Source organism: Sceloporus occidentalis, unplaced genomic scaffold (genome assembly GCF_023333645.1).
Source record: "Sceloporus occidentalis isolate IW3139 unplaced genomic scaffold, rSceOcc1.0.p SCAF_28, whole genome shotgun sequence".
Taxonomy (NCBI): Eukaryota; Metazoa; Chordata; class Lepidosauria; order Squamata; family Phrynosomatidae; genus Sceloporus; species Sceloporus occidentalis.
The window spans coordinates 8,451,820-8,476,470 of NW_028317008.1; the positions used below are offsets into that span (position 1 = coordinate 8,451,820).

The following is a 24,651-nucleotide window of genomic DNA, read 5'->3' on the forward strand; positions in this document are numbered from 1 at the left end:
GTGTCCATTTATTGGCAAAAGGTTAAGATTTCATGCTTTGAGCAAAGGTCACAATATAAATGTGTACATATGTTTCAATACATCCATAGAGGTTATTTTTAACGGTTTATTTTTTCAGAATATTTTATAATAGGTTTGTATTTCTATAAACAAACTGTGTGTATAACTCTCATACGAGAGCAAATTACGCATCAAAGATGATGCACCTCATAATAAGCACTGTAAAATATATTAGGAGTCCTGCTGTATCTTCTGAAGCAGGTATTCCATCTGTAAATTAAAGTTTGGCTGTCCTTTCTTTGTTTTTGCACTGAGTATTTTAAATGATTCCATTTTCTTTTTTTTGTATAGGCGCTGGGCTTCTTCTCGCTCTTTCCTTCTTTTTTCAGCTTCCTAGAATTAAAAAGACACAAAGAGAAAAAACAATAATGAGAATGATCAATGCTGCCAACATGCCTTATTTTCTTATAAATTATGCAGGCTACAATATTAAATAACCATTACACAAACAGAGCAGACCAACTCCCATACCTCTCTTTTACTTGCACGCTCTTGCTGTACTTTCTCGTATGCTTCTTTTGCTTTTTGGTTTGAGGTTTTCTTTTTTAATTTCTTCCTGGGTCTGCATATGAAAGGGAGGAAGATCAAGGGGAAAAAAAGAAGTCAAAACTGAAATAATGCATAAAATCTAACAGTTTTCTACTAAGAAACAATGTAAGTGATATACAAAGTTTTAAAAACTCAGCGACCAATTGAGTGTTCTTACTGACCTGACCATTACATTGATTGTATAGTGTACACAACCTCCCCATTATGGTGTGGATTAACCCCTTAATGACCAGGCTGTGTGGATTTTTTGTACCCTTTGGGGCCGAGGCTGTTTTAACACTTTTGCAATGCTCATGTTATCTGTAATTTTCTCCTCTCCCATTTAGTGCACCCACACATTATATATATTGTTAAGAAAGGGCTTTCTTCAGATACTATTTTTGTTTTTAATTTAAAAAACCCTCAATCTTTTACTTATCTAAAAAAGCTAATTAAAGAATCTGCTAAATAGATTCTTCTATTTGTGCTGAGTTTAGAAATACCCAATGTTTTTATGGTTTGTTTTTTTTTTGCTTTTTTCTGCAAGTTATTGGGCAATAAGTACAAGTAGTATTTTGCTATTCCAAAACCATTTTTTTCCCCAAATCTGGTCATTCTGCCCCATGTGCTATTTCAGGCATCTTGGAAGCCGGCCAGTGAAATTTACCCAATCAAACCATATATTTTTGAAAACTAAAAACCCCAGGGTATTTGCAATAGCTGTATTTTAACCCTTTCCATGCACTAATTTTACCACCAGCCTTTGTCAAAATTAGTGGTAGTAATTTTCTTTGTGTTTTTATCACATAAATTATACTTCGGGTGTTAAAATACAGCACCAGTTATATGTCACTGTCAAACACCCACCAATATGCTTTCAGCAACATCTCTTGAGTAACCCATGCATGGGTTTGTCTGGTTGTTTGGGGGCTAAAAGGTCACATTTGGGAAGTATGCCTTTTCTCTATTTAGGTCAGTCTGTGCCTATGCCCTATCTTTGAACCTGGCCATTCATTTTTTTAAAGTACCCTTGGGTACTTAAAATGCTTTTTTTATTTTAACTTTTTCCATGTCAGGATTTTTGGGAAGATACAGCGCTAGTTTTAGCACTCACTCATAATAATAAAACATTTTTATTTCATTTTTCTTATTTTTGGCCTTTTATTTTTTTTTTTTTTACATTTTGCTGGAACTGGATGGCTCCCCTGATGGTGACATCACTGCATAATTAGTTTTAATGTTACCACAATTTTTTTTATTTTTTTTTTAATAAATATTTTACGAATCGCATTGTGATTAGAAAGCTGGGCTCCATTGACTTTCATGGCTGAAAGCAGTACCTGTATTCAACCTGCAAGGGGATCCAGAGTTCTCAGGAGGGTCAGGAGAGTACCTTATGGAAACTTTGGCAACTTGTTTACTTTTTTTTTAAAGGACATGCCACCATGTTGCGAGTGGCAAAATTGCTTGCAGTGGCGGTTGTGACCGCACTCTGGAGCAGTCACAGTGTGTCCTGGAGTGCTTAGTGCCTGCGAATGCCCCGCTATCACCTCCTAAACTCTTTTAAACAGTGTATGGCAGACGTTGCCAAACTGGAAACGGGCCAGACATGGCCCATGATGCCGATCTCGGTGTTGCTGAATGCCTCGACATTGAGGCATTACAGCAACACTGTTTATGAGCTGAAGGTGATCACTTTCTAAGCTTACTTAAGGCCATGATGTGCATGTCATTGGTAATTAACGGGTTAAACTTTAGCAAAATGAAGCAAAGATGTGACAAACTAGGAGCTTTTCAGCTGATGCCAAACCCCAACTCTCATAACTCAAAAGGCCGCAAAAAATATATTGATATATAACTGTATTAGAGAACTGTGTACTGAGACGATCCACATCAACAGTGCCATAAGTGCATGGGATGAAGTGTATCACAGTTTTACAAGCAACACTTTCGCACTACAAACGTACGTTTCTGATGTGGGTTCCTCTTCCGCCTGTGCACCGTCTGTTTCTGGTCTTCGTCTTTTTTCTTGATTTTTTAGCTTTTCTTCTTCAGCCAAGTAAAGGTGCTTTAAATGTTCAGGATAATTATCCGTGTACTGAATTTCTTTAGTCGCACTGACCTTCTTTTGCTTTCTTAGAAGTTTTTTATACTCAAGTTGAACCTTCTTTTTTCTCCACAATGCAAATCCGTGACCTACAGAGAGAAAAACGTAAAACTTTTACATCATTGGTGTATTACTCGCCAAAATAATACTTTCTAACTACATTGTTGCTTTTCAGCCTTTTGCATTTTTAACTCTTGTTTTCATAGATATGGAAACCCTTTATTACAATTATATATTAAGAGTGGTAATGTTTTTACCCCTTTTTGAGTGGGGCCTGGTGTAGAAAGCACTGTGTGTCACTTTCCTCAAGATGCTGCTCGGCTGAGCATGATGGGAGTTGCGACTCCTCAAATCTGTGCAGCTCTATCCCTTTCCACAAGGAAATACATATATCCGGTGTTATATATATATGTGTGTGTGTGTGTGTGTGTGTTATATTACGTTACCGAATCAGGAAAGTTACGATTCTTCTCATGGAGCTTCCCTCCAGGTTTTCACAAATCTGGGGTTTGTCAAAAAAAATGGCTACAGAACCTGTTGGCGCTATATCAATGGTAGATGATAATGAGAACAACAATAATATGTATATGTGAACACATGAGGATCTCACCTTCGCTCGCACTTCCCCAGAGCACTTTCTGCTGCGGTTGAACCCATCTGTGCTTTGTCTTCTTTGGATTCCGACCCTCCGGGCCACGGTTCTGTAATCCCTGGATGCCGGGTCTAGTCGCCTGCCCTCTGTCTCTTCCACCCAGACCCCCTCTACCCCTTCCCTTCGCTCCTATTTCATATCCACCGCTTCCTCCTTTTCGGAAAATAGATCCGGAAGGACCGTCCGCTCCTTTCCTTCTGTGTGCCGGTTTAGCATCTGTACATTCGCTCGCTTCCCGATTCCGAACAGACGTTTTGAAGAATAATTTACTCGAAGTCGCCATGCTTCTCACACACTCCGGCGCCTAGCGATTGCATCACAAACTCAAACAGGCAGTGTTAGTAGAGCGCCGATCGACAGTACGCTCCGTTTAGTTACAAAATTAATTTAAAAAAACAGACAAAACAATTAATTTTATTACCAAATGTACATATTTGCAAAGTCAATTATTCCAAATATATAAATTAGAAACCATGAGAGATTATTAGAGTTTGTAAATGTAGATGAAAAGTGAACATAATCGTCAGGGGATGGGAATCGCTACATATTTTTAATAAGGATTTGGAATGAGCCCAGTCTGGGTGAAAATACATGAGCTTAACGCCTGCTATTGTATCTATAGTATTTATCATTGTATCTATACTATCTATGGTGTCTATCATTGTATCTATACTGAAATGAAACAATGTCTCATGGTGGCTTTAGCAGAATGTATCAGTCTCTGCTAGCAGCTATTTTGGTCTGACATGCACGGACTGCCGTGGTGTGCACGCGTGGATGTACACTCCTGATGTCACATTAACACAGACCTAGTGGGGCTGCTGCTTCCTATTACGTCCTGTTTGTAGATGAATAGAACATTTTTAGCATATCTCGCGTGGGTCATTGTATTTGGTCACTGAAAGCATTACATTGATACATAAAGCAACACCAGCGTTTAAGTAGAAGAATGTAAGTATGTTTGTACATTTAGATTGTAAGTTCCTGCGGGAACAGGGCCCTTCATTCCAATTGTATCTGTATGTCAATTGCTGTATTGTACTTGCCGTTATCTGTAAAATGTTTATCTTGTACACCGCTGCGGAATCTGTCGGCGCTTTATAAATAAAGTATAATAATAATATTACATTATTTATTATCAATGCACGATATAACACAGTTAAAATTATGTGACAGTATACTATCAGGCTGTTTAGAAATGGGTTATTGCTTCCTGCATGGGAATTTCCACATCTATCATCATCAGTGTATGTACAGTATAAACACACGTGTTCTAGTGTTAACTGTTGACATGACAACTGTGACATGGGTTTTTTAAGATGCATTTATTAATGACATACGGATTTCATAGATGTGTTTTTTCCCCTTCAGTGTGATGTCCGCTCAATTGCCCCCAGTGACCACTGACCAGGTGAAGGTGGCAATTACCAAGCTGGTGCAGTTCTTACAGAGGACCAGGCAGATTTCAGAAGCACACACTGTGGATTTCTATACTGAAGATGTTTGGAACAACTTAGTGGCTATACCCCCGGCTACTGTACTCTCCACATTCCATGAACAGCCAAAAACTTCTTCTCAGACACACGGCGGTAAGTTCTCAACTCTTTATTATTATTATTGTTTTATATAGCATCATCAGATTACACAGCGCAGTACAAAGGGTAGACATGACATAACAAGTAGTGTATAACATAACAAGATGGCATACAGGCACAACAGGTGAGGAGGGCCCTGCTCAATAGGCTTACAATCTAGAGGGCAGGGGCGTAACTAGACGCCTCAGGGCCCGGGTGCGAGAATCTGTTAAGGGCCCCCCCACCCCCTCACCCCCCCCAAAAACCATGATTTTTACCCAACAATTTTTTTTCAACTAATTCAACAAATTCAATTTACATATTGAATCATATCTGTAAAAAAATCAAAGAAAAAGGGGCGCATGTACAAAGGGCCTAATCCAGGGGTGTCCAAGTTTTTTCTGCAGTGGGCCACTTCATCAGAATTGTATACGTGCGCGGGCCGCACTCATTTTTCACTGTGACAAAAAATATGGCCTTTAATAAAATATGCAGATTAAAATAAAGTAAAATGACACAAAACCTTTACTCTTCCTCTCACTGATTTCTGGGCCTTGAAAGTTTTGCGACTACAAATTCAGGATTCCCTAGATTTATTCTAGGGATGAACTAAAATGAAAATTCTGGACCAAAACATTCAGGGTTCACTTAGCCAAAACTGAAAATGACCCCCACCTTTAAAAATAATAATAAAAACTCACATGTTTAATAAAAGTAGGTAACACACAATTGGACAAAATTAGCAATATGACTTGGCATGATAGGAGTGTGATTGCTAACAGCAATCACACTCCTATCATACCCAGGCAACCAGTAAATGCTGGTACCTAGGCATGATGGGACTGTGCTCGCTGTGATTGCTGTTAGCAATCACACTCCTATCATGCCAAGTCAGCCAGTACATGCTGGTACAGGGTGGCTGTAAGTGATGTGCAGACCCCATACTGCTGGCAGTATCACTACACAAGGGGGGCAGCTAGCTAGGTTTCAGCATGTACTGGCTGACTTGGCATGATAGGAGTGTGATTGCTAACAGTAGTCACAGTCCCATCAATGCCTAGGTTCCAGTACTTACACATCCATCCAGTAAATGCTGGAACCTAGGCATGATGGGACTCTGATTGCTATTAGCAATCACACTCCTATCATGCCAAGTCAGCCAATACACGCTGGTACAGGATGGCTGTAAGTGCAGACCCCATACTGCTGGCAGCATCAATACACAAGGGGAGCAGCTGGCCAGGTTTCAGCATGTACTGGCTGACTTGGCATGATAGGAGTGTGATTGCTAACAGCAATCACAGTCCCATCATGCCTAGGTTCCAGCACTTACACATCCATGCTATCACACACACACACACTCATTTATTCATATAATCATTAATTCACAGATTCATTCCCTCAATCACACACACTCATTCAAACACCCTCCCCACCCCCTTACCTGCACTGCATCTCCCTTCGATGCCGCTCCCAGACTTCAGCAGGGGGCGCGGCCTCCCTCTGCCTTCTCTGCTAAAGCACAGAGGAAGTAGGAAGTCACGTGAACTCCGCTTCCTCTGTGCTGTCCAGAAGACCCTCCCACAAGTAAGTAGCAGGGCTTGAGGTGCGGCTCGTGTAAGATCGGTTGCCCTGGCTGCCGATCTTACGCGGGCCGCACCTCGAGGTCTCGCGGGCCGCATTTGGCCCGCGGGCCGCATGTTGGACGCCCCTGCCTTATTAAAAAAAAAAAAAAATTAAAAAAGATTTCGGGCGGCCCCTTGGCTTGGGCCCCCCTGCCGCCGGGCCCGGTCGCAGTCGCGACCCCTGCGACCCCGGTAGATCCGCCACTGCTAGAGGGATATATTACATTCCCTTTTGAGAAATTTAGAAAAGCCCACAAAAACATAAATCTAATAACAAATTTTAAGTCCTGTCTTCCTAGAGGGAATGGGGATAATCCATTGCCTCGGGGATGGGAATGTACATACTTTCATATGCATTATTTAAAGTTGGATATCGTGATATTTTGTGTCACTGATTTGCAGGAAAGCGCCCCAATCGAATTGCCTTTAAGGCAGGTCTGTAACTTCCCCAAAAATTTTGCATTATACAATTGAGTTCACTAAATAAACTAATGTAGTTGTGTTTATAGATTAAAGATAAATTATAATTACATAGATTGAAAAAAAACAGTATTATGCATAAGGAACCCAGCCTATTTGTATATTATGGCAGTAGCATTCTTCCTGTTGTCGGGATTTCCATCATATTCCTCCCCATTCCAGCCCGATTTATATGTCACTGCTTCCATTCGGGGAGACTGACACACTATGTGGGATATAGAGAAGGATGAAGACATCAGATCAATAAGCTAATTTATATGCTATTTCTGCCACCTATCAGCCTCTCTTTGACACAAGATATCCTCAAAACAACTAACAGCATTTGGACCTGTGAGGACTGATGAGTATACAGAAAGTTTATAGCATAAGTTTTCCGTCACTTTTCGCACTTGAAGTGCACTGGAAAAAGTCACCAATACCGTACTGGTTTTCATTACTGGTTCTTAAGACATTCTTTTCCTGTTACTCCAAGCATTTACAGTTTTAGACACCTGAGAATCCAAGTGAGACTGCATCTGGAAATGACTTAAACTTTGTTGTTTAAAATTGCCTTTCTTTTTATGGTTTTTTTTTGTTTTGTTTTTTTTTGTGGACTGCAATATTTTATTTTATTGTTCAGGTATCAGGTTGCACTACGGAGAGCAAAGACTGTAGCTGCATTTTGATTCCTTTCTCTAAGTGGCCATCACTATTGCTTCAGCTCTCTGTAGTTAAAGTCTACAAGGTCCACTATGCAAACTACTGGAGCTTGGCATCGAACACCACAAACCTGCATATTTGGAAAGCACATGTAGGATGAAAACTACTATTCATAAGATATTGAGAATTAGGTCACAATACATTATGTCATGTAGCATTACTGATTGCGAAGTTGGCATAGCAACAGGATTGGAAAAGAAAACTGGAATACAATAATATGTATAACATGAATTATATTGTACTATGAAACTTGCGCGGCATTGAACTTAGCATGATACAGTCAAATGATGCCTGCCAGCATTGAGTATCCTCGGATTTGTCTATACTTTTTGCTAGAGGATGGAATTCATCATAATTTGCCCTTAAAAAAGGAAATGGTTTAGACATATAAGTCTAAAAAGATTTAAGTGTTAATGGGATAGTAAGAGCAGCATATTTATCATCTGGTAGAATAGAGTCATCTTGGAAAGGTCTGAACAACAATATTCAACAATGTTGGCAGTGGTATGAGTGCTTGAATGCCTTCACATAAAAAATAGGGATAGCCAAAAACTGCATAATATATCAATGAGACCCCTAGGAAAGTAACTGGAAAAGGTATCCGTGGCAATTTTTAGCGTTTGTGCTAATAATAACATATCAGCATTTTTGCAGCTATACTTACACATGACCTTGTATAATACCAAAGTAATCACAGGTTTTAAGCAGAATGTTCCTACAGCTCACTGTCACTGTGTTTGATTATATCACGCCACTACACACAAATATATTGCTGTAGATCCACCGGTGCGGGGAACTCTGATCTCTGACAGTCGGGGAAGGTATCCGCGACGGACGCAGACAACCCCCGCTGCCAACTCCACCTCCTTCCGGCTGCAGCGGACGTTGTCTACGCGGATCGCGTAGAAGTCAACCCGCTGCCCCGGCAATACAGCAGGAAGCACCGGTAAGTGTGTGTGTGTGGGGGGGGAGACAGGAGGATCCAGGTCCCCTGCAGCGGTGCGGGGGATCTGGATCTTAGTCTCATAATCAGACCTCTATTTGAGGTCTAATTAGAAGACGACCCGGATTAGAAGACGAGGGGTATTTTTCAGAGCATTTGCTCTGAAAAAACCTCGTCTTATAATCGAGCAAATACGGTACTTGGTGATCTTTGAGTAATGCTAACACTTAGTGGAGTGATTTGTTCACTTTCCTCTGAATAAATAAATAGATTATCGGATAGGTCAAACATGATTCTGCTGATTTTGTGATTTCATTTTATAAAACTTTGACAGTTGGCTATTTGCTTTACAACATCGTGTTGAACTTATGAAATGACATTTATAACGGGAATGGACAAAATTCTTCCCCAAAAAGTGACACAAAGACATCTGTACTTAGTAACTAAACTTTAATGGCCAGTGAATTTCCTGCTGATATAAAACTATCTACAAAGCTATGGGGGGGAAAAGCCTCTGTTTCCTGGAATATTTTCCACATTTTGGATTGCCATCCTTTCTGACCTCTCTTCATTATGTGGGAAATTATGCGGTCACACCAGCCCATCGCTGCATCAATGTTCAGCTGGAGGTGAGTACCGGTATTTCCAGTACAGAAGGGAGCTCCCACAAAGCAAATATTATTATTATTCATATTTTTATTTATACAGCGCCAAGAATTTACGCAGCGCTTAGTACAATACATATATTAAAGGGCTATGACAAGACGAGAATTGACAGACTAAGACAAGCCGATACATTGCTCACAAGCTTACAAATACTTAAAGAAGAAGCTTACTTTAAGCATACATACATTTGTTTATTGAGACTACCTATAACTTGTGCCTTTTGTTTGTGAATCAGTATAATTATTTTGAATATATTTAGTGTAGCGTGTGGCAGAGCCAGCATCTAATCCATTCCCTGGAATTTTCGTAACCCACCCTTATAATGACTGCTGGAACTAATCAATAACAATCAGCAACTCTACGACAGGAGAGAAATAACACGACAGAAGAGAAAATAATGACACGGATTCTGAGAATAGGAGGTTAAAATCTCTTTCCCCACTTTGTACACATTAGGTGGGTTTTTAATTTGTACATTTTTCTTATTTAAATATGTAATCACCATTGCATAGGCTTATTCAATGTATAGAACTATAAATGATAGGCTTGCGTTAAAGTGAGATATCCGCTATAATCGTCTGTGTTTATTTGCTGAATTCCGGGTGTACTATGTATAGTGCGTGTGAGTGACATATATAGATTGGCCAAAAATTGGCCTTTGTTATGAATGTATTTTCTTAATAAATGCCATCAATGGTTACAAAAGCTTATGTACATCAGATTTTGGTAAATTTTATTAATAGGAATGGAATGCTAATTGGAGCATATATTAACATTTCCATTGCAGGTTTAATTTAAAACAGAAGATCTGGGATGATCTTGCTTATGATCCTCTAAGACCTGCCTTATTATGTGTGTATAAAATGTTTATTGAATCCGATGCAGATGTTAAAAAAAAAAAAAAAAAAAAAAAAAGTAATATGAAATGATTTCCAGCATTCTTTGAGACGTTGTATTTTGTAAGCATTGTGTGTGATACACAGCCTTCTATTTTTAATGAATACAAATTTTTATTTCTTTTTAGCAAACCTGCCATAAGTTTAGAGTACAATTAAAACGACGTGGCACTCTGCCTTGCAGCACTGGCAGAAAAGCAAAAAAAAAACCCAAAACAGGCCTTTGAGCTTGTTTATTGGTATCAGCAGTTCACTTTTAAAGATCTAAGGGGTAAACACTCATTTGTCTTGTTCAGGGACTTAATGAACAAAGAGAAAGTGATTACATTTTTCAGCCATTGGCTGCTGGTTTGGGGTAACGTTACTACGGAGGTTGATGCTTTCTTGGCAGGAAACTTGATTTGTTTTAAACCTGGTGGACGAGAGCCATTACTCATTTAGCTAATGTTTCACTAAATTCTTGCTCGTTCTTATTAATGAACAAAACTAACAGTTTGTGCATGTTGTTCAACATGAAATTTATCAACTGTTAGAGTAGCATTTGTTCAGAATATACTTTGTTCTGTAGAGTTCTTTCGTTATTTGTAGATAAAGACAATGAATCCAGTTTTTGGACTCCATGAGCCGAACAGATATTGAAATGCAAACATCCCTGAAGTTAATGTTACGTTTGTTGTAAAGCCTTCAGAATTATCTGTATTTAATATCGGTATGTTGGTTTGTCAGAAGTAGGGCATAAAATAAAGGAGTCATGTTTTATTTGTTATGCCAAGTTCTGCTATTTTGAAAAATATTTATAAAATATGTGTTTTGTAGAGTTGAATTATTTTATTGCCGCAGAAACTGTTTTTAAAGGTACTAAGGTACTTTAGCTCAGCCTACACTAGATAGCTCAATTGATATTGTAGAAGAGCACCTTTGAAGTTTGTATACTAACACAAGAGCAACCTATAGATAAACAAGAGCCTTATACTCCTTGAGCACTGTACTTGGTTATGGTACCTGGTGTTGGGTGGCTTACTTGCTTAATAATTCACTATTCTCTCTCTTTCTGTATTTCCCTGCAAATGCCCTCTCTCACTATTCTTTCCTATTCTCTGGGGCACTGGAGTGGTGGCAACCTTCAGCCAGAGGGCAAACCCAGTGAAATAGCACATTCATACAGAGACCAAAAAGAGACCCATGATCCTTACCCAGTCCTGTTGAAATCACATTCACCTGCACAAGAACAATCCAGTAATAGTTTACATGCCGCTTAAAGTCCCCATCTATTCTTGTTATATATTTTATAACACATTGTTTTATAAGAATTTGTACTTAAAAACTCGACCAGGTTTGCAATCTAAAAGAATCCATACACTCCAGAGACTGCAGGTACTGCACTTGTAGTAGTGGCTGAAAATCATTGTAGCCCCTTCCCAGAATCCCAACCTACTGGTGGTTGAAGACTGAGGTCAGAATCGTAAGTCAGACCTCTGTGTGCGTTCTCCATTATGTTGTGTAAATATGGGTTATGATTATTGGTAGGATTATAAACTGAAGAATATGCACACCTGATGTGGTGGAAATGACATTGTAAAATATTTCTCTTTTTACATTCTAGTGGATTCAAGTTGGTGTTGATTGATATTCAGTTTACTAAGGGAAAGTCCACTAGGTGGTAATATTGAGCAATCTATTTTTGCTGTGGAGTAGAAAGACTTTTACACTTATTCTTTGGTTACAGACAGCTAATCACAAATCCATCCTTCTACAGTGAAGAAGGATTATGGGCAGATAGCGAAATAACCCATTGAATTCTCATAGCTGAATGAATCCACCGAGCCCATTAGAAATAATATGCTATGTATACATGTTGTATACTAAACACACAGTATCAAATGTAAAAAGTAAAATATTTAATACTGGTAACCACTTATACATTGAAGTACCACATGTATAGCGAATATACGTGGCTATATATTTCACCTACCCTTGATTTTCTCATCTGAAAAATAATAGTCCTTTTCTACTCTTCTATTATTACCTAAACATTGTGCTAGAGCTACTTTTATACTGAATATTTTAATCAGTGATCATTATTCAGCTACATAAATATTAAAATAATGCACCCCTACTGGAGAAGAAGAAAACAAAATGGTGAGTTGCACAATAAAACATATTATTATAAAAATAATATTATTGTATATGGGGTTTGTGTTTTTGGGACAAGGTTTATGGTATTTTTCTGCCTGTCGACCAGTATTCAATTTGATCCAAGAAATACAAACAAAAATCATGAAAAGCTGCCTTGAATTTATTAACATATCATGCTCCCTAATGCTTTTTTTTATTATCAAAAAGCTTTTTTTGCACCTTTTGCATTTGAATTATGAGTTATATACCACAGCCTCTAGTTTCTTCTAGTTGTTATTTCTTTAGAAGCTAGCTCAGCATGGTATGTAATGTGAGGGTCATATTTGTGGCTGATACTGTGTCTAGGTAGTAGATAATGCTTGATGAATTGAAGGAAATAGCGTTTGATAGTCGTATTGGGTGACATTTTAAACTCCCACCAGTTTTGTTATTACTATTTAGTTATTACTATAATAACAATCTTGCATTAAGCAATGGAATGTCTGAAAAATGTTCTTCAGTGCTAAATTACATTACTGTATACAGTATTTAATGTAATGATCAAAGAAAAAATATATTTTTTTTTATAAATGGTATTGGTAGTTGGTAGTCCTGTGTCACTGGTCCACTGGTGCCTCAAGAAGCAGGGATTAAACCTTCACCCAGTTGCCAAATTTAAAGATTGTGAGGTAATGTAGGGAAATTTTGGCCAGCTCAGTGAAATTTAGCCAGGTCTGATAAAAACAAACAAAAAACCATCAAAACATTTACTATATTGTAAGGAGCCAATCCAGTAATGATTAACTGCACAAGGGTTGACCGTGTATAATATATGGCGTAATCCCAGAAAAATGCCCACTAAATTGGGTTTACATAAAACAAGGTTGGTTGGAATCTTCAAAAAAACCAGGTAAATCAACAGTATTTGGTTATTTTAATTAATAATGTCCCCTGAAGATGTGGACACCTGGGCACCCTGGTATCTGAATGGTTTCCACTCTTAGTAGGGATATAAAATGCTTAATTGAGCTAAAAGTTTATTGAAGAGGAATATACACAGGGTTGTATCTAGGATTACAGCTCTATAGTGATCGAAGATGGAGAAAATTTATGGAATTACTAGGATTCCATGTTACCCATTGCTTTCTCTCCTGGCTTAATCTCCTCATATGAAGGAAGCAAGGTATCAGTCATCTAAAGAGAAGCCAATACAGCAAAAAGAAGAAGAAGAGTTTGTGTAGTCCTGTAAAGCGAGCTATTGCTACCAACCCTGACATTTTTTCTGGTCATTTCTCTAGTGAAACAACATTAATAGCAGACTTTCTATATCCGAAAATACATATTTCTTTAAAGAATAGATTGCCCTATTGTACTGTAATGTGTCATTCATGCCATGCTGATTAATATTATTCATTTTAATTTGATCATTGTTATTGTCTGTTAGCCTCCAACATGTCATGTATTAGAGTTGGGTTTCTCCTCCTTCACTATACATCATGAGGGTCCATCCCCAGCGAGCTGCTAACCCAGTGTAATGTACAGTTAAATCCATGAGATTTCTTCAAAGCTCCTTAAACATTGAATTATGCATTGTACAGGGCCAACTCAGCCTCATGCTTGAGAAACTTACCAGTGTTGAGAATATATATATAATGAATAGTGATGTGAGAGAGTTGAAACAACTCTCCGTTTATAGAATAGACTCATTTGTATAGTGTTAAGCCATTGTGACAGATGGAAAAAGGTATAAAGGGAGACAAAAAAATCCAACTATAATAAACCAACAAGAAAAGGATCAATCAGAAGGCTGGGATTTTATTAAATTGGTGCAGGAAAAGAAAGATTCCAAAGAGTCCAAGATGTAAGGGATTTCTGATCACGCAATGCAGTATTATCATTTGTGGGGGTTTTTTTTGGTTTTTTTTTTAATGCTTGTCTTGTTAGGCTTTTAAAGGTGCTGTTCCTTTCTTATGAATTTAACACTGAACGCAGCGTTTGCAACATTGTTCCTTATACAGAAAGTCTTACCCCTTCCCAGAAATAATTTAAACTTCAGCTCATTCATATTTATTTTCCAGGGAATGCATAATTGTCATGTGACAAGGCAGCCATTGATAGGTGGTTCCTGTGGAAACTGAAAAAGATATATTTTTTAATGTGATCAAAGCTCAATTGGGAAGAATAATATGACTGATCCGAGCGGGCTGATTTGCTTAACATGCCAGCTAATGTTTTGCCTAACGACTGTTGTAGTTATTAAAATCTGAAGACACAGTGTAGCATTTTTTCGACTTTCACCAAGTGCGATGGTCTCTGGTAAACAGACGTACTCAGCATTCCTGCAAGCTCTTTTATCCAGAAAGCTTTTAATCTTTCAATTGTGGTGTTCCATTTCCTAGTGATTTAACCTAATCCCACTCTCAGCCTAAACTAACCGTGCCTTTAATTGCAGAGGGATACAGGCTAATGCCTCACTGTCGTTGCCATCATGACAAGGTATTACATAAAGTAGATGAATTCATGGCCGAGACAATGACGAGCTGCATTCTTTGCATAGTATGTGTGAAGGCTTGCAGATGGCGTCTTAATGATACAGCCCGACTTAGGCAGTTTCTAATGTCGTCTGTTGCGAGAGACGTTATACATTAAATGAGTGATAATGAGAAAACGTCTTTAAACTTTTACCCAAATTGCCTCCCTTCACAGAAGTTAGACAACCTTCCTTTTAATTGTTAATTGCTAATTTTTAGAATCCTTAGAGCCATTTTAAATAAAATTCGTTGGTGTGCTAGATTTTCACTGTAATCAAGCAATTGCCTATAATTTCTGAGAATACATTACTAAGTCGGTTTTAATGACATGCTCTTGTTACATTTGTGCTGTTGATTATACTGTGTTTTCAGCAGCTAGACGAGTTATAGCCCAACATGCTTGCTTATAACATACGTGATCCTTGGCCTTAATCATGGGTATAGGCTTTCGCTGTTTTGGGTTTCCCAGATCTGTATATATATTATTCTGGTCTGTTTTTGTGTAGCGTTTTAAATAAACTCATTTTCCAGATTGTAGTCACCTCTATTTTATTTGTAAAAACAGCTTATAGTGTGTTATTTGGTTTTGCAATCAGTGTTAGTGTTGCTTAGATATTTGTTATAATCCTGTACTAATCCCTCATGAAGTTGCATGATTTCTTTTTGTGTTATGATAAATCCATCATGCAGGCATGGAACGTCATGCATTGTAAGTATCTGCCGTGCTTACCGCAGGTTTGTAACTGAGGCAGTTCTTTTGGAACCAAAAGTGACTGGAAACTAGACTTGTGCATTCATCTTTGGGCGAACATGAAAACACGAAGAGAAGACAGCGGCGGTAAAACGTAGGCGAAGACGAAGACACACACCACGAATATCTTCGTGATCGTCTTCCACTCTCCCCCCCCTTCTAACTTACCTTGGCATCGCGGCATCACGGCAATTCACGGAAGTGAAAATCCGCAGGTTCGCCGTCACGGGTTACAGGGCAGTGCGAATGAGCCTATTGGTCGCCTACAGGGACCTCCTCTGGCATCAACCAATTGGTTGATGCCAGAGTAAGACCCTGCAGGTGAACAATAGGCTCACTCGCACGGCCTTTGTAACCCCTGACAGCGAACCTATGGATTTCTGGAAATCCGTAGGTTAAAGGGCCGTGCAAGCGACCAATAGGCTCACTCGCACGGCCCCTTAACCCTTTAAGGTTAAGGTGCCTAAAGTTAAAAGTTAACCCCTAATGAAAGTTAAAAAGTTAACCAATAAAGTCGCTTGTACGGACATTTAACTGATAGAACAGGGAGACCAGTGGGATCTGGAGGGTAAGTTACGGCACCAGGAGTTTAACAGTCTGTACGAGCGACCCTATTGGTCGCCAGCAGGGGGCTCGTCTGCCAACAACCATTGGCAGACGAGCCCCCTGCTGACGACCAATAGAGTTGCTCATATGGACATTTAAACTCCTGGCGCCAGAGCTGCTGCGGTACGCGTTAAACCCCATATTAACCCCTTAACCGGAAAAACGAAGAAAAACCGAACACGAAGAATATCCACGAATATTCGCCCAAAGAGAAGACAGGAACAGGCGAATATTCGCGGAATACGAAGATTTTTTTTCCCCCCAAAGACAAGCACGAAGACGAACACGAAGAGCCCCCTGGTGCCCAAGTCTACTGGAAACCCAGTATATACTTTGTATGAGTGTGTTAAATAATAATAAGGATAAACACATAATATGAAGGGGGATGAAGTGTTACCCAATTTGAAGTCATCTCTTTGCACAATGGGGTTAATTCAATGAACCTAGAATTTAGTTAGCGTAGTAATTTTTTACTATTTGTTATGAAAGGGCTGACCCTTTTCTTACACAAAGGCTTGAGCTGGCTTTGTATAATGCATAGTGACTTTCACCAATTTTTCTGTGCATTACACAGGGCTAACCCAATCCCGATTGGGAATACTAACCAGTGTTTTCCCTTTATCATGCACAGTGAATGAGAAATGTTTCATCTCTCCACAAGTCACCTACAAAGTGAATATAAAAACCCATCTTGTCCCCATTTTCGTTCTCCGTCAAGCCGTTGATAAAAGATTTGAATGCTCCACTAGTTTATTTCCGTCACTTTTTCCTATGCATTGAGTAGTAGTATTTTTTCTATTTCCCAAGTAACCAGCACAAACATTTTCTTGCTGAAATGTCTGTTTGTACTGTATGTATATTATGTAAAAGTGGTACCGTAAGGACTCATTCTACCATTGCTGCACATTATATATATACCATATATGTAGCATTGGCACTTATGGTTCTTTTCTAAGTGTCAAGTTACCCATATTTACAATTCTTATTTTTCTTTACTCTTCAATAATATTTGTTCAGGCTTATACCAGACAGTAGTTTGTGGCTTTGAAAAATGATGCAGTTTATCAGTGCCATCATGACACCAAACAGCCTGCCTATGCCATCTTTACCTCCAACAGCTTATCAGTGCCATCTTTGCCCCAAACAGCTGGTCTGTGCCATCATTGCCCCCAAACAATTTGCTTTGCCCCTTGCCCCCTCCCTCCAACATACACTTACACAAATTATGCATGCTAACACACACCTACACACTCCCTCTCACATCACTCATACTAACACACACACACTTCATCTCGCATCACTTACACATCCATGCCTACACACAAACACATATCTATGCTCACACACACACTGTCTATACATAGACATTCATGCTCACACACCCTTATATATATATAATATATATATACACATTCATGTTGACACATCCTTCTACATACACATTTATGCTCACACATCCTTGTAAATACACATTCATGCTCACATACATACATACAAACATATATACCCCCCCACCGCCAGCAGCTGCTTACCTCTCCTGATGCTTTTGATTTGTGGGTTTATGTTGATCTTGATCACACTCTCTGCAGGCAGCCTCAGTTTCATGTGACGCACAAGTGGTCGCAGGGGTTGCCCTGGACCCTCTAGACCAGGGGTTCTCAAACTGCGGCCCTCCAGCTGCTGCAGGACTACATCTCCCATAATGCTCCTTCAGCTAAGGGGCTGGCTGAGGAGTATGGGAGATGTAGTCCTGCAGCAGCTGGAGGGCCGCAGTTTGAGAACCCCTGCTCTAGACAGACAGGACCCATTGCAGTTGCAACCGCTGCGACCCCTGCAGTTACACCACTGTATGTAGGTGGAATGCTTAGCTTAATGCATTACTAATCCTGTGCTACACTCAAAGCACATATGCAAATGAAGAGAGGCAAAGTATCATCGGTAAGCAATCAATAAGCAATACCATGCATCTTTATCTTCATGTCTCATGCCTTGAATTACATTATTGCTTTGGAAACTTTGCACTTTTGTGAATCCAGAGCCGGATTGTTTATAGACGTGCCCATATTGGCATAAGCATATTTGAAGGTTGAAAAACAAAAGTTAAGAAACCATTGTTTCTTGCTTATGCTTTGTTGATTTACTGCCTCTTTTCATTTTCTAAGACAGATCTGTTTTAACGAGTACAATGAATTTGTATCATTACACAGACTGCATTTGGCCATGGGAGTCTAGTATTTGAGATTTTGACCCATATATTTATAGAACAGAAAAATATCTGATAGATTCTTTTAAACCTTACATCTGGCAGCATTTTCAGAGTAAAGTCTGCTCAGGTGAATTCAGGCCATTCAAAATCCCAGCATGAAGTCTCAGATGCTTGTGCGATATGTTGTGGCCGCATGTGTGTGGCCCTGTGAAGATATAGGCATATAAATCAGTATCTGGGGATCTGTTAAAAAAGTATAAAGAATCTTTAAATGAGACTGTTTTTTTTTTTCTGAAAAATGGTGCATAGTTCAAAAATTTATTTAGGGCTTTCATATTAAGCCATCAGAAACATGCCAGAGCTTGTCAGACTAAAGTATAAGTGGACATAAATTCTGCAAATGTTGGGAAAAGAAAAAGCTGAAATTCTCTCCTTAAAACTGTTACATTTGCATGATTTAATATGTAGAAAAAAACTGCAGGTAAATCGAAATCAAATAAAAAGCTAATAAGTCATACCTGACTAATTTTATGTATTTTAAACCAATGGAGTGATTATTTTTTTTTATCATCAGTATGAGTTTTACAAAATAACTTGATAGTGGCGCTGAGTGTTAGACTAGTGTTGGTGGTTTACAATTCTTTTCACCCCATGTCTTTCTTTTCTTTCTTAACACCTTGTTTAGATGTTTTACTGTAAAAAAGTACTGCACGTGTGGCGCCAATTAAGTGCCATTGTCTTGTGACACTGGACAGAACTGTTGGCAAGTGGCACATAAGCCTTCCAATTCATATCAGGGCAATTGGCAAAAATAATGTAGGACACAACATAGTATTATGTATTCTACACTGGGGTGGGAAAAACTAGACACTTAGGCTCCTCTAAAGTGACTTAGAGATGCTATCACTCCCTTACTGTCTGGAAGCTGCAGTCCTCTTACCATCAGGGTACATGCAGCCTATTACTGGACACACAAGGGGTTCCCATGTATAGCAATCAAGGAAACCCTACGGGTTCATGGGACCAGTCGGTGAGATACTGTGGAAGAAAGACCAGTTGGGGTTTCTACAGACACTGCCAGTCCCTGGTGCATCAAGGAGATTTCCTGGCAATATCAGCAATGACGTCACTGTCAGGAAATGCCTGATTGGAACTTTCTGTTGAACACAATGATGCTCAATTAGAGAGCCGTCACATTCAATCTCACAGCTCGGGGCCACAAATTGTGGCCCCCGTCTGTCAAAGAGGAGACCAGGCTGACATTTTCTGCTGTACTGCTCAATCCGAGATATTTTTGGCTGTATGGAATTTAATTCATGGATATGCTATGTCTGAGAGCTCCACTTTCAAGTTTTTAAAAATCCTTTCCCTATCCCTATTTTAGCCTTGGGGTGTGATGATGTTACAGGCCATCTCAAACTCACCTGATGTGTTTCATTTGGAAACCAAAATTACTTATGGTTTAATGGTGAGTACATGCTGCACACTGAGGCACTGTACATGAGGATGTTGATGTTACATGGTGTTGTGTTAAAAACACAACTCTGAAAGATGCGCTGTAAGTGAAAGACAAACATCTGAAATACATTATGACATACATTTGAGAATGGAAGCACAAGATTCAGCCACAACTGGTATTTATTTATAAAAATAGACCGAATAGGGATACTTGCGTGACTTGTAATCTTTAGTTTACAAAAAAATGGATATTTAATTAATGTCGTTAATTGCCAAATATCTGGATGTTTGTCCATAACACGTTTTCAATGTTTTAGAAACATGACAAAAAAATGACAATGGACTGGATTCAGTGGCGACTCTAGAAACAATATATAGGGGGGGCACACAAGATATCACATTCAAACTGGGGGGCATTCATAATTTCCAAAAATAATGTGCTATGGAATTATACTTTTGTTATTGGGCTAAAATAATACTTGATCATTCAACATGGGAAGCCTGAAGCCACAATTGAGTGCAACTAATCCTTGAAATAAATATTATAACACAATAAATAACTTTTCCACTAAATGATTTCAGGGCCTTGAACGTTTTGTCCCCTGAAGTCACTACAACTTCAGGAGGGCATTTTATCTCTGGATAAATATAAATTAAATAATTCCTACTGTAAGTTAAGTGCCAGGAACAGATGACCAAACACACACACCAACACAGGCTCTGTCACACCAACACCCAGACACACACACCAGGACAGGCTCTGTCACACCAACACCCAGACACACACACCAGGACAGGCTCTGCCACACCGACAACCAAAAACACACACACACATCAGGACAGGCTCTGCCACACCCACATCCAAACACACACACACACCAGGACAGGCTCTGACACACTGACACCCAGACACACACACCAACACAGGCTCTGTCACACCAACACTCAGACACACACACCAACACAGGCTCTGTCACACCAACACTTAGACACACACATACCAGGACAGGCTCTGCGACACCTACAACCAAACATACACACACATACCAGGACAGGCTCTGCCACACCGACACCCACACACATCAGGACAGGCTCTGCCACACCCACATCCAAACACACACACACACCAGGACAGGCTCTGCCACACAGACACCCACACACATCAGGACAGGCTTTGCCACATCCAAACACACACACACACACCAGGACAGGCTCTGCCACACTGACAACTGAACACACACATCAGGGCAGGCTCTTCCACACCCACATCCAAACACACACACACACAGACAGGCTCTGACACACTGACACCCAAACACACCCTAGGACAGGCTCTGCCACACTGACAACTAAACACACACCAGGACAGGCTCTGCCACACCAACACCTATACACACACACCCGAGGACAGGCTCTGCTACACTGATAACCAAAAACACACAAACAGCAGGACACAATCCACGTCACAGACGTCTGAATCAGGATGGATTTTTTACACTGCATTGTCGTTTATACCCCCCTTAGTGTTTTTGCCCCTGCTGCCCATATATATTAATATTAGCCCCAGTTGCCGATAGCAGGTATAGATTAACACACAAACCAAGCTTTGCATGGATAGATCAACTGAAATTCACCTGTGATCTCAGCACTGAAGATATATATCAAATAAACAGAATCAGACATACAAATCCTGTATTTGCAGGTATACAGTAGTATATGAAATGTAGCATTGCAAGTATAGATCAAATAAATACATGGAAACAGCATTGCAGGTATTAATCAACTGAATAAGACATACAAACACTGTATTTGCAGGTATACATAAATAATGTATGGAAATATATAGATATGGATCTACAGAATAACGCAAAAACCCAGCTTTGCAGGTAAAGATCAATTGGAATTCACATAAAAACACGTCATTAAAAGGTATATTTAAAACCCCCTAAATTACATGCATAGATCACAGGTTGCGCACCCCAAAGCCGGCCCTGCCGTCCACACTGCCCACACAGCAATCACACTCCTATCATACCCAGGCAACCAGTAAATGCTGGTACCTAGGCATGATGGGACTGTGCTTGCTGTTACCAATCACACTCCTATCATGCCAGGTCAGCCAGTACATGCTGGTACAGGGTGGCTGTATGCAGACCCCATACTGCTGGCAGCATCAATACACAAGGGGGGCAGCTAGCTAGGTTTTAGCATGTACTGGCTGACTTGGCATGATAGGAGTGTGATTGCTAACAGCAATCAAAGTCCCATCATGCCTAGGTTCCAGCACTTACACATCCAACCAGTAAATGCTGAAACCTGGGCATGATGGGACTGTGATTGCTGTTAGCAATCACACTCCTATCATGCCAAGTCAGCCAGTACATGCTGGTACAGGATGGCTGTAAGTGATGTGCAGACCCCATACTGCTGGCAGCATCCATAGACAAGGGGGCAGCTAGCTAGGTTTCAGCATGTACTGGCTGACTTGGCATGATAGGAGTGTGATTGCTAACAGCAATCACAGTCCCAACATGCCTAGGTTCCAGCACTTACACATCCATGCTATCACACACTTCATTCACAGATTCATTCCCTCAATCATACATTCTCATTCAAACTCCCTCCCCACCCCCTTACCTGCACTGCAGCTCCTTGATGCCGCTCACAGACTTCAGCAGAGGGCGCGGCCTCCCTCTGCGTTCTCTGGTAAAGCACAGAGGAAGCGGGACTGGAGCAGAGTCATGTGATGTCACGTGAACTCTGCTAGGTTCCGCTTCCTCTTTGCAGTACAGAAGACCCTCCCACAGGTAAGTAGCCGGGCTCGAGGTGCGGCCCGCGTAAGATTGGTTGCCTTGGCTGCCGATCTTACTCGGGCCGCACCCTCTCTCTCCTCCGCGTTTAAAAATAAATTAAAAAAAAAAGAAAAAGACGGGATCCAAATTTAGCAGGGGGGCAAAGATTAACCTGGGGGGGGCAATTGCCCCCCCCTTGCCCCCCTGTAGCGACACCACTGACTGGATTCAATGCCAGAGGTACCTCTGCTTCAAGAAACTCAAAAACATTCCTTTCATTAACTGCAATGGAAAATAAGATAAACCCAGATATCTGTTTGGGCCAGATTAGGCTAGTAAGACTAAGGAGTCTCAATATGTATAGCTTGGAAGAAAGAAGAGACAGAGGAAATGTGATAGAAACATTTAAATATATAAAACCATTTAACAAAGCAGTGCAGGGAAGTGTATTAAAAACTGTCTTATGTTATGTAAGGATTTATCTTATATAGAGGATGGAGGATAAGTAGAAAATCCTCCCAGTAGAAGTGGTATATATTAATACTGTGATAGGATGTCAACATGCATAGGATCAACATAAAGCTATCTTGACTAAAAAACAAAGGGCTGGAGAAGATTTTGAGCCTTTACAGCAGAGGTAATAGGTAGACTACATGGAATGGGTTCTTATTAAATTCTGTGTTCCTAGGTTCATTAACCAAGATAGAACGTAGCTTTATCAGGTCAAAGCCAATGCAAGTTGGTTACAATACACACTTAAGAATTTTATACTCTACACCACCGCATATAGTATCTGACATTAGTCCTTTAAACCTTAAACAGGCTATGTTGGCGTTTTACTGTTGTAATCAGAGCAGACATTGACAGTCGCTAGCAGGCCCGGACTGGGACAAAAAATAGGCCCGGGCATTTAAGCCTGAGCAGCCCATTTTTATTTATTTATTTATTGTTAAAGCCCACCCTTCATGTACCATCTTTGCATTTACTCACTCATTCACACAAATCATTAACACATTCATTAATGCAGTCTCACAAATCATTCAAGCAATTCATCCACACATGAATTCATTAATTGTCATACACATTCATACAATTCATCCACACATTTATTCATTCATTCTCATACGCATTCACACTACCCCTTCTCCCCATCTTATCTGCCCCTTTTCACTATGTTCCCCCTTTTCACTATGTACCCCCTTCCCCACTTCTCAATATGTACCCCCTCTCACTATCTATCCCCTCTCCCCATTTCTCACTATCTAACCCCTCTCTGCCCCTTCTCACTGCACCCCCCTCTCTCACCCTATTTACCTTGTTGCCGGAGCAAGCAGCAACTGCGGCCGTGCCCACGGCAGGGCCGGATTGATTTAGGGGCTGATGGAGCTGCAGCTCCAGGCCCCTACCTTAAAATAGGCCCAGTCAAGACCGGACTGACTGGGCCTATGCGGCCTCTACGGCCGCATTAACGCAGGGCACCTTAAGCCCGCCGCAACTGCGACCGGTTCCGCCACTCTAAGGGGCCGGGAAGCCCCCACCAGGGCCGGCCTTAGGGGTCTGCGGCCGCACAGGGCTTAAATTAAAACATCAGGTTTTTTTTTTTAACTTTATTTAACATCCTCCATGTTAAATAAAGTTAACAAAAACTTTATTTAACATGGAGGATGTTAAGTAAAGTAAAAAAAAAAAACAAAAAAAAACAACAACCCCCCCCCCCCCGATGTTTTAATTTAAACCCTGTGCGGCCGCACACCCGTAAGGCCAGCCCTGGTGGGGGCTTCCCGGCCCCTTAGAGTGGCGGACCCGGTCACAGTTGCGGCGGGCTTAAGGGGCAGGTGCCCCTTATGCCCTGCGTTAATGTGGCCGTAGAGGCCGCATAGGCCCAGTCAGTCCGGTCCTGACTGGGCCTATTTTATGGTACGGGCCTGGAGTATTTTATATATACCCGTTAAACGTGTATCA

The 24,651-nt window shown here is 40.2% G+C and overlaps 2 protein-coding genes across 2 annotated transcripts in view; one reads left to right on the plus strand and one right to left on the minus strand.

The window, feature by feature from the left end:
- Nucleotides 1-231: 231 nt before the first annotated feature.
- Nucleotides 232-3,630, minus strand: LOC149299780 (thyroid transcription factor 1-associated protein 26-like). The gene is made up of 4 exons (XM_089486048.1): nucleotides 3,306-3,630; nucleotides 2,556-2,784; nucleotides 532-622; nucleotides 232-393 (listed from the first exon to the last, which is right to left on the minus strand). Exons 1-4 carry the CDS (start codon nucleotides 3,628-3,630, stop codon nucleotides 232-234), a joined length of 807 nt encoding a protein of 268 aa, XP_089342174.1.
- Nucleotides 3,631-4,722: 1,092 nt separating this feature from the next.
- LOC149299781 (putative methyltransferase-like protein 25) overlaps nucleotides 4,723-24,651 on the plus strand; it is a 93,793-nt gene continuing 73,864 nt past the window's right edge. Inside the window, exon 1 of the mRNA XM_089486049.1 lies at nucleotides 4,723-4,936. Within this exon, the coding sequence (XP_089342175.1) occupies nucleotides 4,723-4,936 (214 nt within the window). The remainder of the gene's footprint in view (nucleotides 4,937-24,651) is intronic.

What these genes read in the sequence shown, in the direction of transcription:
- LOC149299780 (XM_089486048.1), bottom strand. Translation starts at nt 3,630, where the DNA reads ATGGCGACTTCGAGTAAATTATTCTTCAAAACGTCTGTTCGGAATCGG. An exon ending in CTGGGGAAGTGCGAGCGAAG is followed by an intron (nt 2,785 to 3,305) that starts GTGAGATCCTCA and finishes TTCTCTCTGTAG; the next exon opens with GTCACGGATTTGCATTGTGG. An exon ending in GAGGAACCCACATCAGAAAC is followed by an intron (nt 623 to 2,555) that starts GTACGTTTGTAG and finishes TTTCATATGCAG; the next exon opens with ACCCAGGAAGAAATTAAAAA.